Source organism: Lampris incognitus, chromosome 18 (genome assembly GCF_029633865.1).
Source record: "Lampris incognitus isolate fLamInc1 chromosome 18, fLamInc1.hap2, whole genome shotgun sequence".
NCBI classification, from domain to species: Eukaryota; Metazoa; Chordata; class Actinopteri; order Lampriformes; family Lampridae; genus Lampris; species Lampris incognitus.
In genome coordinates, this window is record NC_079228.1 from 23,631,201 (window position 1) to 23,644,923 (window position 13,723).

General features: G+C 39.7%; 1 protein-coding gene across 1 annotated transcript in view; it reads left to right on the plus strand.

The window, feature by feature from the left end:
- Window positions 1-13,324, plus strand: part of ehmt2 (euchromatic histone-lysine N-methyltransferase 2) — a 63,087-nt gene extending 49,763 nt beyond the window's left edge. Inside the window, exons 15-25 of the mRNA XM_056297998.1 lie at window positions 4,865-4,966; window positions 5,462-5,566; window positions 5,972-6,126; window positions 9,401-9,568; window positions 10,312-10,456; window positions 10,662-10,739; window positions 11,142-11,257; window positions 11,506-11,592; window positions 11,683-11,761; window positions 12,054-12,229; window positions 12,566-13,324. Of these exons, the coding sequence (XP_056153973.1) occupies window positions 4,865-4,966; window positions 5,462-5,566; window positions 5,972-6,126; window positions 9,401-9,568; window positions 10,312-10,456; window positions 10,662-10,739; window positions 11,142-11,257; window positions 11,506-11,592; window positions 11,683-11,761; window positions 12,054-12,229; window positions 12,566-12,746 (1,392 nt within the window). The 3' untranslated portion in view covers window positions 12,747-13,324. The remainder of the gene's footprint in view (window positions 1-4,864; window positions 4,967-5,461; window positions 5,567-5,971; window positions 6,127-9,400; window positions 9,569-10,311; window positions 10,457-10,661; window positions 10,740-11,141; window positions 11,258-11,505; window positions 11,593-11,682; window positions 11,762-12,053; window positions 12,230-12,565) is intronic.
- Window positions 13,325-13,723: the final 399 nt, after the last annotated feature.

Genomic DNA, 13,723 nt, shown 5'->3' on the forward strand with positions numbered 1-13,723 from the left:
CTCTATTAAGATGTACATGTTTTAAGTCTGTTAAACCCCTTCAACCCCTGTGAAAGGTTTTTTTTTTAGGGAGTTGTTCCTTATCCGATGAGAGAGTCTAAGGACAGGACAGGATGTTTTGTTGCTGTTAAGCCCACTGAGGCTAATTTGTAGTTTGTGATTTTGGGCTATAGAAATCAAATTGATTTGATTTTTGATTTGATTTAAGTCATTAATGTGGGTATTGTCTCACCTTGTATCAAAAGGATATGCACTCTTAAAAAGAAAGTCCAGTAGAAGAGCTGCGTGTTATGTAGTTGTCTAGTATGAGGGTTTGTCTGAAAAATAACATAACTCTGAATGCAACTATATTTTTATGGCTTCAGGATGCATGGAAAACTTGCCAAATACTTTCAATCCTTCTACTTGAAGCAAACAAATCTCTAAAATGACAAGTAAAAATGTTGAATTGTGAGCGAGGAGGCGTGTGAATCAGCTATCATCCTCCTCTATCCTTCTAGAAACACACCTGAGAGCAGTAACTCTCTTGACAGCTGTCTCTGTCCATATCTTTCTCATACGTTCACTCAAGCTAGGGTTGGGCGATGTGTCAAAATTTTCCTACCTGCCACCATTTTCAATGAATGCAATCATGGAAGAGCTCGTTACAAAAAAAGAATATGAAATCCCCTATTTGGGATTATTTTGGTTTTAAACTGGACGCAACTGGCAAGCCGAAGGACCTAAGTGAAGTAATTTGCCATCTTTGCAAATGAGTAGAACCGACAAAAGATTCTAATTTTAGTCACTGCCCTGTTTTGTGAAAGACTTGTCAGAAATCATTCTTCAAGTTCAAGTTTAACTTTATTGGCATATCTATTAGAATACAATGAGATTCTTGAGCTCTGGCTCTCTCTGCCTTAACACAAGGGGCACAAGTACAAAGCACACAAGGACACACCATCCCCATCCCCCCCCCAGAAAAAAGACAACACTACAGACCTACATAGATTATGTACACAATGAATTCATACATTATACACAACAATGTAAGGTGCATGTGAGTATGTCTGCTGTTCAGCAACCTGACTGCCTGTGGAAAGAAACTATTACTGAGACAGGTGGTGTGTGATCTGATGCTCCAGTAATTTTTTTAGGTGGAAGGAGTGGGAACAGAACTTGGTTTGGTTTGGTTTGGTTTCTTTATTTACACATAAAAAAAAAGATACAATATATAATATGAAAAGGAATATGAAGGGAGAATTGCCTAAAAACCCTCCAAGGGCTTGAAAAGTGGCATTCTTCAGGCAGCATGCTACAAGAAACAATTACAGCAATGCCGTATGCACAATTTGTATGTATAAATCAGTAATTCCTGACATAGCAAGAGACAGAGACACAGTTCAGAACAGCACCCAACAACAATGCATCCCATAAACACCCATGTTACAGAAGTACAATGAATCAGTCATAGTCACAAGACACACAAACACACACACACACATCAAGAACCACTCATTCATGATACATGCAAGTATACACAAACACTATCATTAACAGACCAAGAACATACACTCATGATATGGCTTACAATTTTCATAAGACAAGAAATATAAAGGAGAAAATAAACACTATATATATATATATATATATATATATATACACTTGTATGACAAAGGAAAATATTGGTTGGACCCAGTTTATATAGGCAGACCATATGGAAAATATTGGTTGGTTAGACGAAGTGATTTCAGGGCTCTTTTAAACTGCTCTGAAGACAAATTCAAAAAAATTTAAAGGCAGAGAATTCTATATTTTGGACCCTCAGTAGAATATACTAAACTGAGATTGGGAAGTACGGGAATGGGAGGCCGAGGGGTGTCTAAGGAGAGAAGAACTACGTGTGGAGTAAGTGTGAACTTGTAATTGTATGCAAATATGTCATGAAAAAAGGGGGAGGGTTCTTTTGAAGTAACTATAAATAAATAAACCAATCTGGAAATGGTTCACTTGATAAACACTAAGGACACCTAATTGAAGAAATAGAGGCTGAGAGGAATGTCTTCGATGTACACAATTTGTTATTCTTAGTGCTCATTTCTGAAGACGGTGTATGGGCTCAAGTTTGGTCTAATGAGTACTAGCCCAAGCTATATTACAATAATTAATATACGGATGAACTATTGAATAATATAACATAGTGGCTACCTCAGTGTTGATCAAGTGATGGATTTCGCCTAGTATACCAATACTCTTGGCCATTTTCATCATTATGGCCCTGATATGAGATTTCCAAGATAAGGATTCATCAAGCAGAATGCCAAGGAATCGTGTGGAACACACATTAGTTATGGGGATGTTATTGATTACAATTTTAGATGAGGAGTCAAAAATCCCTGATTTAAGACCAGAAAAGATGAAGCTTGTTTTTTTAATGTTAAATGATAGTTTGTTGGACTTAAACCAAATAGACAGCTTGTTAAGTTCTTCATTTAACACCTTAATGAAGGTGTCAGGATCTTTATGTGAATAGAGGACACTTGTGTCATCGGCAAATAAAATTGTAGACAGCTTGTTTGAAACATTGGGGAGGTCATTAATATATATAAGAAATAGCAAGGGCCCAAGAATTGAGCCTTGTGGTACACCACAGAGTATGGGAAGAAAAGGAGAATTGGTTCCATTATCGCACACAAACCGTTGTCTATCTTTAAGGTAACTGGTGAACCAGAGCAGTGTATTGTTTCTAACTCCAAGGTGTGAAAGCTTCTGAAGAAGAATATGGTGATTAACTTAATTCCTTAGATAAGTCTAAAGAATACCTCTAGTGTTTTCCTTTCTATCTCTAGCTTTGTATATTTAATCAGTAAGATGTGTAAGTGTCATATATATGTTGAATGTTTCTTTCTAAACCTATATTGATATTTATATAATATTGTACTTATTAAGATGTTTGAGTAATCTTTGATAGACGAGCTTTTCAAGTACATTTGATATAGTTGGCAAAATGGAGATGGGTCTATAATGGTTAAAAATGGCTGGGTCGTCATCTTTAGAAATAGAAATAATTTTGGCTATTTTTAGTTCAAGAGGAACAATTCCCTTTTTCAATGAGAGATTGAAAATGTGAGAGAGGTTTCAGAATGTACTTATGAATGGATATCAGTAGTTTTCTGTCAATGCTATCATAACTTGGAGAGGAATCTTTCAGATTGATTAAGGTCTCCTGAAACTCATCTTCTGTAACCAGTAAGGAATGAAAATTATCATTGACTGGAGAATTCATAAACTGAAGAGGATTATGGTTGCTAGGAGGAATATTGGAGGCCAAAGTTGGACCAACTTCTGAGAAAAAGCTATTAAAATTGTTGGCAATTATTTGTGGATCAGCGATAAGACCCCCATCAACCTTAAATTCATTCGGTAACTGCTTGTTTTATTTTTTTAAAAAAATTGTTTTTGAGGATACACTTAATTGTTCTCCAAAGAAAGATCATGTCATTTTTTATGTTTAGATAATTCTACATTGTAGTAGCATGAGTGGGGTGGCTTGTGTCCTTAATTATATTTTGGGCTTTCCTTTTGCAGTGAGTAGTGTAATTTATGAAGTTGTGGTAGTTCCATGCCAATGATTTTTGCTGCTGTCTTTACAGTCCTTTGAAGCAGTCTGCAGTCCTGAGCAGTCAGGTTGCCAAATCACACTCTGATACAGCCTGTCAAGACACTCTCAATGGTACTGTGATAAAAGCTCATAACAGTTTTGGTATGAGTACCAAACTCTTGAGAAGCCTCAGAAAATAAAGTCTCTGCTGTGCCTTCTTCAGGATGCAATTGGTATTGAGAGTCCATGTGAGGGTGTCTGTGATGTGCAAACCAAGAACTCTAAAACTGTCCACAATTTTCAACAGATGACCCATTGATGGAAATAGGAATGTGATTTTCTTTGATTTTTCTAAAGTCAACAATGATTTCTTTTGTTTTTTTGACATTTAGAGAGAAGTTGTTGTCATGACACCATATGGTTAACTCTTCCACCTCCCTCATATAGGCCCTCTGATCACTGTCGCCTATTAGTCCAGTCACTGTGGTGTCATCTGCGAATTTAATGATGCTGTTGTCATATTTGGCAACACAGTCGTCTGTAAACAGACTGTATAATAAGGGACTGAGACAGCAACTCTGAGGTGCACCGGTCCTAAGAACAAATGTAAATGAGTATGTTTTACCTATTCTCACAGTCTGGGGCCTGCCTGTCAGGAAATCAAATAGCCATTTACAGATAATTGCCCAGACCAAAACCTCTGAGTTTCAACACCAGGTTGGATGGTACAGTTGTATTAAAAGTAGAGTTGTAATCAATAAACAACATTCTGACATAGGTATTTTTCTTTTCAAGGAAAAATGCCAATGTCAGAATGTTGTTTATGTGCAACAAAAATGTGCATAGGGTCCAACTCCAACTGCCAGTTCCAATTCACACATACTTTGAATGCTGCTTTTCAGGTTAATTATTTACCGAGTTGAATTCTTGAGGCAGACCATTATATTATCAAAATAAATGGATAAAAACTGTGGGGGGGGGGGGGGGTCGCCCAATTGCCAATATATACATCCAATCGCCCAAGCCTTACTCAAACACACACACACACAGACATTTTCCGAGATGACAGTACAATTAAGAGAAATATACACAATGCATCAAATAACACTGGTATTTCATTATGATCAGTTGTACATTTTAAAAAAAAAAACTTTAGAAGTGCAGTAGTCAAAAATGAGTTCTTCTAACTGCCACTTGTCTCATATCCCATTTCTCCTTCCCGTTCTCCCCTCTCTCGTCTCTCCCTTTATACCTCCGGTGTCCTTTTATTGTGCTTTTCTATAGGAGGATGATGGGTATACTGGTCTCCACCATGCAGCCAAGCTTGGCAACCTGGACATCGTCAATCTACTGCTGGAGACTGGCCAGGTGGATATAAACGCACAGGTACAGGAATGAGCCAAACTGTCAATCAAAAACATTCGTCAGAGATGGGTTTTATCTTGGTTTTCAGTGTCTCTGCCCCCTATTCATCTCTCAAAAAAGTCCTTGCTTCTCTGTCTGTTACTCCATCATTTTATTTACTTTTTTTTTTAACTTATTATTGTGATCGACCACCCTTAACTAGCAACCTATATCAGGAATGGGCAACATGATCCAGAAAGGGCCGGTGTGGGTGCAGATCTTTGTTCCAACCAAACAGTTACACACCTTAGTCTACAAATCAAGGTCTTTAGCAAAGACTGTTGGTTAACTAATAGAATCAGGCGTGTAACTGCTTGGTTGGAACAAAACTATTGGTTGACTAATAGAATCAGGTGTGTAACTACTTGGTTACAAAGACCTGCATTGCCCATCCCTGATACAGTGTAAGTTCGCACTATAACTAAAACTGTCAGTGATCATTGAGATAGGCTCTTCTCCATGGTGTTGTCCCATCAGGACAGTGGTGGCTGGACACCTATCATCTGGGCTGCAGAACACAAACACTTAGATGTGATCAGGGCACTGCTGAACAGAGGAGCTGATGTCACCATTAAGGATAAGGTCAGCAACTACTGCCTACTACTGTGTTGTGGCGCAGTAGTTAGAATTAGCCTTGGTGTTAACCTGAATTAAATTAAATATTCATGTCTGTTTAAGAATAATGAATGTGTTGACATCACAGAGTAGTAAAAATGCTGTAAAAACTCTTTTTATTGAAAAATTTCAAGTTAATGCCCTAGTGGCACTTTTTCAACACTTAACCATGTTTTATCTCATCCCAAAGATGGGCTTAAATTTCAGACACTATGAAATAACTTGGTTTAATAATTCCCATGCCTGACAAGTTTCAATTACTATGTGTGGGTCTTAATTTTCTGTAACTAGAATGGGATCATCCAATTTACTTGTTGTTTTCTCTTTGTATTTTCTCCCTGTCTCCATCGTTCCCTCTTTTATTCCCTCCAGGAGATGAATGTTTGTCTCCACTGGGCATCGTTTGCGGGGAGTGTGGACATAGCGGAGCTGGTGCTAAACGCAGGCTGTTCCCTCTCCTCCGTCAACATACATGGAGACACACCCCTACATATTGCCTCCAGAGAGGGGTTCCTGGATTGTGTTACGTGAGTGGCTCCTTCCATTGCTGCTTGTAAATCTTAGTGATGTGTAAATGCAAGAAATTACATGCATCTTTTGCATCCCCTTGCTGCCACAACACCCCTCTTTGTGTCTTGCCTCATTGGCATGGTGTTGAACTTGTATGGGGAGGTGAAATTTCACAAGCGAAAGGAATCCTTGAAGTGGATCAGGGCTCCAGACAGAACCATCGCATGCAAAGTGTACACCCGCTTCACACTGGGTGCACAGGGCCTTGTGCCTCTAAGCCAGGGGTGGGCAATCTTATCCAGAAAGGGCCAGTGTGGGTGAAGGTTCTTGTTCCAACCAAGCAGTTACACACCTGATCCCACTAATCAACCAATAGAGTCTTTGCTGAGGAACTTGATTAGGAGACACAGGTGTGTAATTGCTTGGTTGAAACAAAAACCTTCACCCACACTGGCCCTTTCTGGATAAGATTGGCCACTGCTGCTCTAAGGCCTTGTGCCTGGCCTGCAAGCCTACAGTTTTTTGTTTTTTTTTTAATAAAGTTTTTATAACTGTTTTTGACCCAACATGCTTCGAAAATGAAATTGCTGTGTGTCAATTAAGCATAGTCAAGGTCAGATGACAAAAGCTAACAAATTATTCAGTTTTTTTTCCTTCATTTTCGATATTGCGTCATTATGTAGTGCGTGCTCCATCTTGCTGCTCACTGGAGAAGGGGAAACAATATTGGCTGCACAAGAGGGCAACCAATTTCGTAAACACGAGTCAGGTGTTGAGAAAAGAAAAACTTAAAAAGAAGGAAGAATTTCATAAGTCACTGTGAGGATCGCTGGATAAATTTGTCAACATTTCAGAAATGTGGTGGCTGAGCAGATGTCCAAAGCTAGCGGGTGCATGTGACTGTGACCATAGGCTATGTATAATGACAGGTCAGAAAAATGATCTAAAATCTGAAAGAAATGTAGGTTATAGACCTGAAATATTGAATTGTAACAAACTGTCATACTTCACCATGCCAAAATAAAGTGACAGCTGAGCTGACTTGATGTAAAGCCAATAGTTTTACAGTTGATTTTTTTCCTTTGAAAGACTGTAATGGGGGAGAAGTAATAGCTGAGACTACGTGCATGATGATGCTGTATTATTGTTGTTAAAAATGTATTGCACTGAGATTACTTGTGCAGTAGAACTAGAATAGATATGTGACCGTGATTTAGGTGCATGCAATGAGCAGGGCCTCGCACGTCAAGTCAGCACAGCCCCCCCCCCCCCCCAACAGCCCTGTCTCCTGACTAACTTTTTACATTGATTGCACCGGTTTGCCTAACTTTTTCATTTAGGTGCACCCAATTTTTTTCACCACGCCTTTTCGCACCACAATAATACATTTTAAGCGTTACCTTTTTTGTCAGTTCCCATACACATTAATTTCTTAACACATTATGTAAATGATTGTAAACAGGAATAAAAGTGCAGATATTTTTTCTTTATTTAATCAATCAATCAAACTTTATTTATATAGCACCTTTCACACAAATCAAATGCAATTCAAAGTGCTTTACAAGTGATCGACAAAACATTCATTCATCCTCGCTTTTCCTCATAGACTAGTAACTCTAGTATCTACTATTATTATTATCATTACTTATTTCGGTTTTATTGTTTTTCAGAACTGTTCAGTGTTGATTGTTTTGTTAAAATGGAAAAATGACAATAAACTTTACATCATAAAAAAATGGATGTAGTGACTAATACACACCAAGACAACTAAAAAAATATTAACAAAAAAAGTTAATTGAATAATACAACGATAAAAGATGGCTAGTTAAGATAATAAAAGAAAGGTATAATACAATCAATAAAGTAACAATAAAATAAAATTATGAAATACTACACAAATTAGATTATAGTAAAACAGTAAAGTGTATATAAAATAAAGTAAATCATAATGCTCAATAGTAAAATGTAGATAAAACAAGATAGAATAAAAAAAATGATTAAAAAGTATAAAGATGATAAAACACTACATAAAAGCCAGACTAAATCGATGGGTTTTTAGTTTACATTAAAAAAAATCAATATTTCCAGCTCCTCTCAGATCCCCAGTGCGTAATGGCTGAAAGCAGCATCACCAAATGTTTTTATTCTGCTTTGCAGAACAGCTAAAATAGAAACCAAAAGCATTTCTGAGAGGTAGTCTCGTGCAAGGCCATGTAATGCCTTATAAAATGATTTTAAAATCTACGAAAGCTAACAGGTAACCAGTGTTAAGACTTTAAAATAGGTGTAATATGTGTTCTCCTTTTGGTCTTAGTCAACACTCGTGCAGCAGTCAGCACTCATGCAGCAGAATTTTGAATTAATTGATTTATTATCACATGAAATCGCAATGACCTCATTGTTTAAAAGTTAAACTAAAAAGGGCTGATGTGGTGTAATTGGGCACTGCACCATTTTTCTTGTCAAAAAAAAAATTCATAGTTCTCTTCATTTTGAAATACTGATATCTTTTAAGGTTGTGATGTCGCTCGAGGAGCAGTACAGGGTGTGGTGTCCCACATGCCTTATTTTTCTCCCACCCGCATTCCCCAAAGACCCATCCTACTCTGCCTCTGATTGGCTAGTACTTGTTGCCTTTGTTGGTTAGATTGGTTAGGTTTAGGCATGAGGAGTGAGATGGTTAGGGTAAGAGTATCAGGGTCAGGGCCAGTCAGAGGCAAAGTAGGATGGCTCAACAGAATGCGGGTGGGGGGAAAATAGTGCTACACACACATACATGCAGACCTGCTAAATTTCAGGCGCACTGATGCGACCAATGAAAATGTTTAGTCACACTTGACAGACTTTTGGTTTTATTTGCACCCAAAATGGTCGCACCCTGGGGCCCATTAGATTTTTTTGGAAGTTATCCTTCCATATTAACGGGACCATCAGTTCTTATCAGCCTATGCTACTAATGCCATTTAGTCCCATGGTGTATTTGGGTACTTCTGGTTTGATCATTTATATCGCCATTCATGTAACTTTGCTCGCACTTGGAGGCAAAGAAAGGAGATATTTGTCAAACAAACTTCTTTTTTTTTTTTTTTTTTTTTTTTTTACGTGACGTATACAGTCAAGGGACCAACATACCCCGGGCTCGGTGGTTATTGGCATCTTTTGTTGACAGGTTTCCCCTCATATAATTTGCTACGTGTTCAGTTTTATGTGTCCGCACACGTGTTAAGTTAAAGGTACGGTCACTGTTACACGTTCACTGGGATGATTGTATCTGTCCCCACCATATTGCAGGTTGTTCCTTTCAAGAGGGGGAGACATTGACATCATGAACAGAGAAGGAGACACGCCTCTCACCCTGGCGCGAGCCGATACACCAGTGTGGGTGGCACTCCAAATCAATAGGAAGCTGCGACGGGGGATAGCCAATCGTGTGCTGCGGACAGAACGGATAATTTGCAGGTAGGCGTGAGTTGTTCAGCTCAAATATTCTGGCCCTCCCCACCCCTTTAATTTGGAAACTCTGGGGCATCCGGGTGGCTTGGCAGTCTATTCTGTTGCCTACCAACATGGGGATCGCCAGTTCGAATCCCCGTGTTACTGCTTGCTTGGTCGGGCGTCCCTACAGACATAATTGGCCCTGTCTGTGGGCGGGAGGCTGGATGTGGGTACGTGTTTTGGTCGCTGCACTAGCGCCTCCTCTGGTCGGTTGGGGCGCATGTTCGGGGGGGAGGGGGAACTGGGGGGAATAGCGTGATCCTCCCACGCGCTACGTCCCCCTGGCAAAACTCCTCACTGTCAGGTGAAAAGAAGCGGCTGGTGACTCCACATGTATTGGAGCAAGCATGTGGTCGTCTGCAGCCCCCCCTGGATTGGCAGAGGGGGTGGAGCGGCACCCGGGACGGCTTGGAAGAGTGGGGTAGTTGGACAAGTACAACTTGGGAGAAAAATTGGGGGGGGAAATCAACAAAAGAAAAAAAACATTTGGAAACTCTAAAGCTGAACACAGATAAGAGCGCCATTCCAAAGTTACATGAAAAATATGAAAAGCAGTTGTTAGCACTGCTCTGCACGTAGAAAATGCAGGCCGCAGGAGCATCTGCACTAGAGAATAGACCAGTGTTCATTTTTTTAAGTAGTTATTAGAATATCTTTTTAAGTTTGCTTACTGATTTATCATTAATCCATCCCCTCCCCTGGCACAGTGACATTGCACAGGGCTATGAGAATGTACCCATCCCCTGTGTGAATGCAGTGGATGATGAGGGATGCCCGTCAGACTACAAATATGTTTCAGAAAACTGTGAAACATCAGCCATGAACATAGACCGCAACATCACACACTTACAGGTAAAATAGGCATTAGCCTCTCTCTGTCTCTCACTCTTTCATGAAAGCTTTGCATCATTGACATGGAGTCTTTTTACCTGGTTTGATGTTTCGCTCAAATACAGAAAAAAACTTTAAGGTGAAAAAGTCACTCCCTCATGCACACAAACTGTCTGTGACTTATTTATTGTCTGTGAGCTTATCAGTTTTATTTTCTTGCCCTCAGCACTGTGGCTGTACAGATGATTGCTCATCCAGTAATTGTCTATGTGGACAGCTCAGTATCCGCTGCTGGTATGACAAGGTAAAGAGAAATGGGGAGGATGCTGTCGAACACACCACATAAGGATAACCTCCTCAGAAGATCTGTGGAAATATATACAGCGTTGTAGATGTTATTTGTTTGTGTTTTGTGTTTTTTTTTTGTTTATTTCTTTTATATATTCAATTTTCTTTTCATATTTTATATTGCCTCCACCAATCCTGGGTGGCAGGGTTGTGTAGAGTAGCCACACATTAGCGTATTATTATTTATTATTAGTAGTAGTAAGCGCTTTAATGGAGGGATTATACAGTCAACCAGCTTTATTAAGCTTAGAATTTAATCTAGTTTTACAATCTAATCAATCTAATCTACTGACCGTAAACCTTGGGCTTAAACGAATCTCCTCTAATTTGTTTATTTTTACCCCCATTTTGCTACCAGGACCAGAGATTGCTTCAGGAATTCAACAAGATTGAACCCCCACTCATCTTTGAATGTAACCTGGCGTGCGCCTGCTATCGGACGTGCAAGAACAGAGTGGTCCAGGCCGGCATCAAGTAAGAATAGTTGTTCAGATTCAGTTATTCAGCCTGATGAGGGCACCATCGGAAAAACACAAAGAGACAGAAGAAGCGAGAGGAATGTGCCTTTACACACTGAACACACACACCATCCATTAAGATGGGGTTTATTAGTCAAGTAACCACCTGCCATAATTCTGCATAAAGGCACAAATATTTAGACTGTTGCCATTTCTGGGCGACTATAATCTGAAACCGCACAATTTCTCCTCTCTCCCCATCAGAGTTCGTCTCCAGCTGTACAGAACTGAGAAGATGGGGTGGGGAGTGCGGGCCTTGCAGGACATTCCTCAAGGCAGTTTCATCTGCGAGTAAGTGGTAGCAGGAGTTTCAGTTTTCATTTGCACAGTGAGAAACTGAGAAATGTTGTCTCAGGTATTGATTCTCCTCTCTCTTCGCAGATATGTGGGAGAGCTGATCTCTGACGCAGAAGCAGATGTCAGAGAAGATGATTCGTACTTGTTTGACCTAGACAACAAGGTAAACTCTCCTGTTTACACTTCAGTGGTCCATAGATAGCAGAATGTGTCGTGAAGGATTTAGGAGAGGGGGTAGGGTGACACAGACACCACCTCCCCCCACTCAACCTGCCGAGCACCAGAGCACCTTTAATGTTAGCATTTACAGTTAAACTTGGAAATCTTAAGCAGACTTTAGCACCTATTTCATACAAGCATTTTGTGCATACAGTAACAATTGCCAAGAGATATCAGGCTCTACCTAACTTCTTCATCTTCTTCCTGTCGTCTTTAACTTCATCTTCCCTGTCAAGGATGGAGAGGTGTACTGTATTGATGCTCGTTACTATGGCAACATCAGTCGCTTCATCAATCACCTGTGCGATCCCAACCTCATCCCAGTGCGGGTTTTCATGCTTCACCAGGACCTGCGATTCCCCCGCATTGCCTTCTTTAGCTCCAGAGACATCCTCAGTGGACAAGAGCTTGGGTAAAAGGGCACAGATGTATAGAATGTTGACATTTTAACCCAATTAGGAAGCTATGAATGCGATTACTTTCGGCTTCCTCCTTTACTTCCTCCTTTACTTCCTTTCTTTGTTCCATATTTCATTCCTTTCTTTTCCTCCTTCCATCTCCCTTCTCATCCTTTAATACCATGTCTCCATCCTTGTTGACCCTCCTTTCCATCTTCCTCACTTCCTTAACTCCTCCGTTCCTTCTTGACCTTCCTTTTTTGAGTTTAAATGATCAGTTGTTTTGAATTCTGGTACTGTAATAACCTTGAATGCATGCTCTGCATCACAGCCTGTTTGTTTTTCATCAGGTTTGACTATGGAGACCGCTTTTGGGACATTAAGAGCAAGTATTTCACCTGTCAGTGTGGATCAGAGAAATGCAAACACTCTGCTGAGGCAATTGCCTTGGAACAGAGCAGGCTCGCTCGACTGGAGGCGTGCCCAGAATCAGGACCTGAAGTTGGGGTGACTGGGCTGGGAAATTGCTAGGCTTCCCCATCAGGCCTTTGGCATTTAACCCCATCACTTTTACATACACTAAGGAGACTTCATTTTGTAAGCCTGAGCCTTAGAATGTATGGTGCGATATTGTCTAGTTACGGAAGCTGTTCATATTTTTAAATTCACAGTTGACAAATAAATTCAATGCATCACTTTAACATTTACCTGTAAAGTTGCACAGCTACGGTTTGGGTTTAGAATAACGGTTCTGACATCTTCTCATACTTGGAGGGTAACGGTATTCGGGGAAAAAAGTTGTTTGATGTATACAGTATGTGTTTACTGTGAAGTCGCCATGATATTTTTGCCACCAGAGATAAAAGTTTGTGCACACAGAGTCTTGTTTGGAATGACATTTGTGCTTCCTTCTGTGGCAAGATACCGTTCATTTTGATGTTGTGTATGATAATAGGTTAATCTTTAGTCAAGCTAAACTCGAAATGGACCTGAAGATGGCATTTATTACATGTTTATGTCAGTGTTGGTTAATTTGTTTTTTTTGGTTTTGTTTTTTTTTTTTGTGACTTTTTTATACATATATATTTTTTGTTTCTTTCTTCATTCCACTGAATAAATGTTTTTGATAAATTTACCTTTGGACTTTTTCAATTTAATTGAATTGAATGTTAAGATGCACCTTCAAGATGAAGTTCACTGCAGTTATGTTTCTGTTGTTGTCTAGTAATTAAAGTCTAGTGAGTGAGATTATGGGAGGGAGTGACTTTCACTTGTTCAATAGAGACATGCACTATGTCAGATGAGGGGGGTCCTATATTGAGGGAGGTAAGGCCCTGGGCACAGCACCTCATATGCGTAATGGGTGGGTTCTAACTGTTAAGTTCGTTTATAACATACAGGATGTCAAATAGGTCCACGGGCGACCTCAGGCTGGCTGTGTGACTGGTTTGCATGTTGGCACTGTGGTATCAACAGTAACTGCATGTGCACGTAGTTTCTAGCCCTCC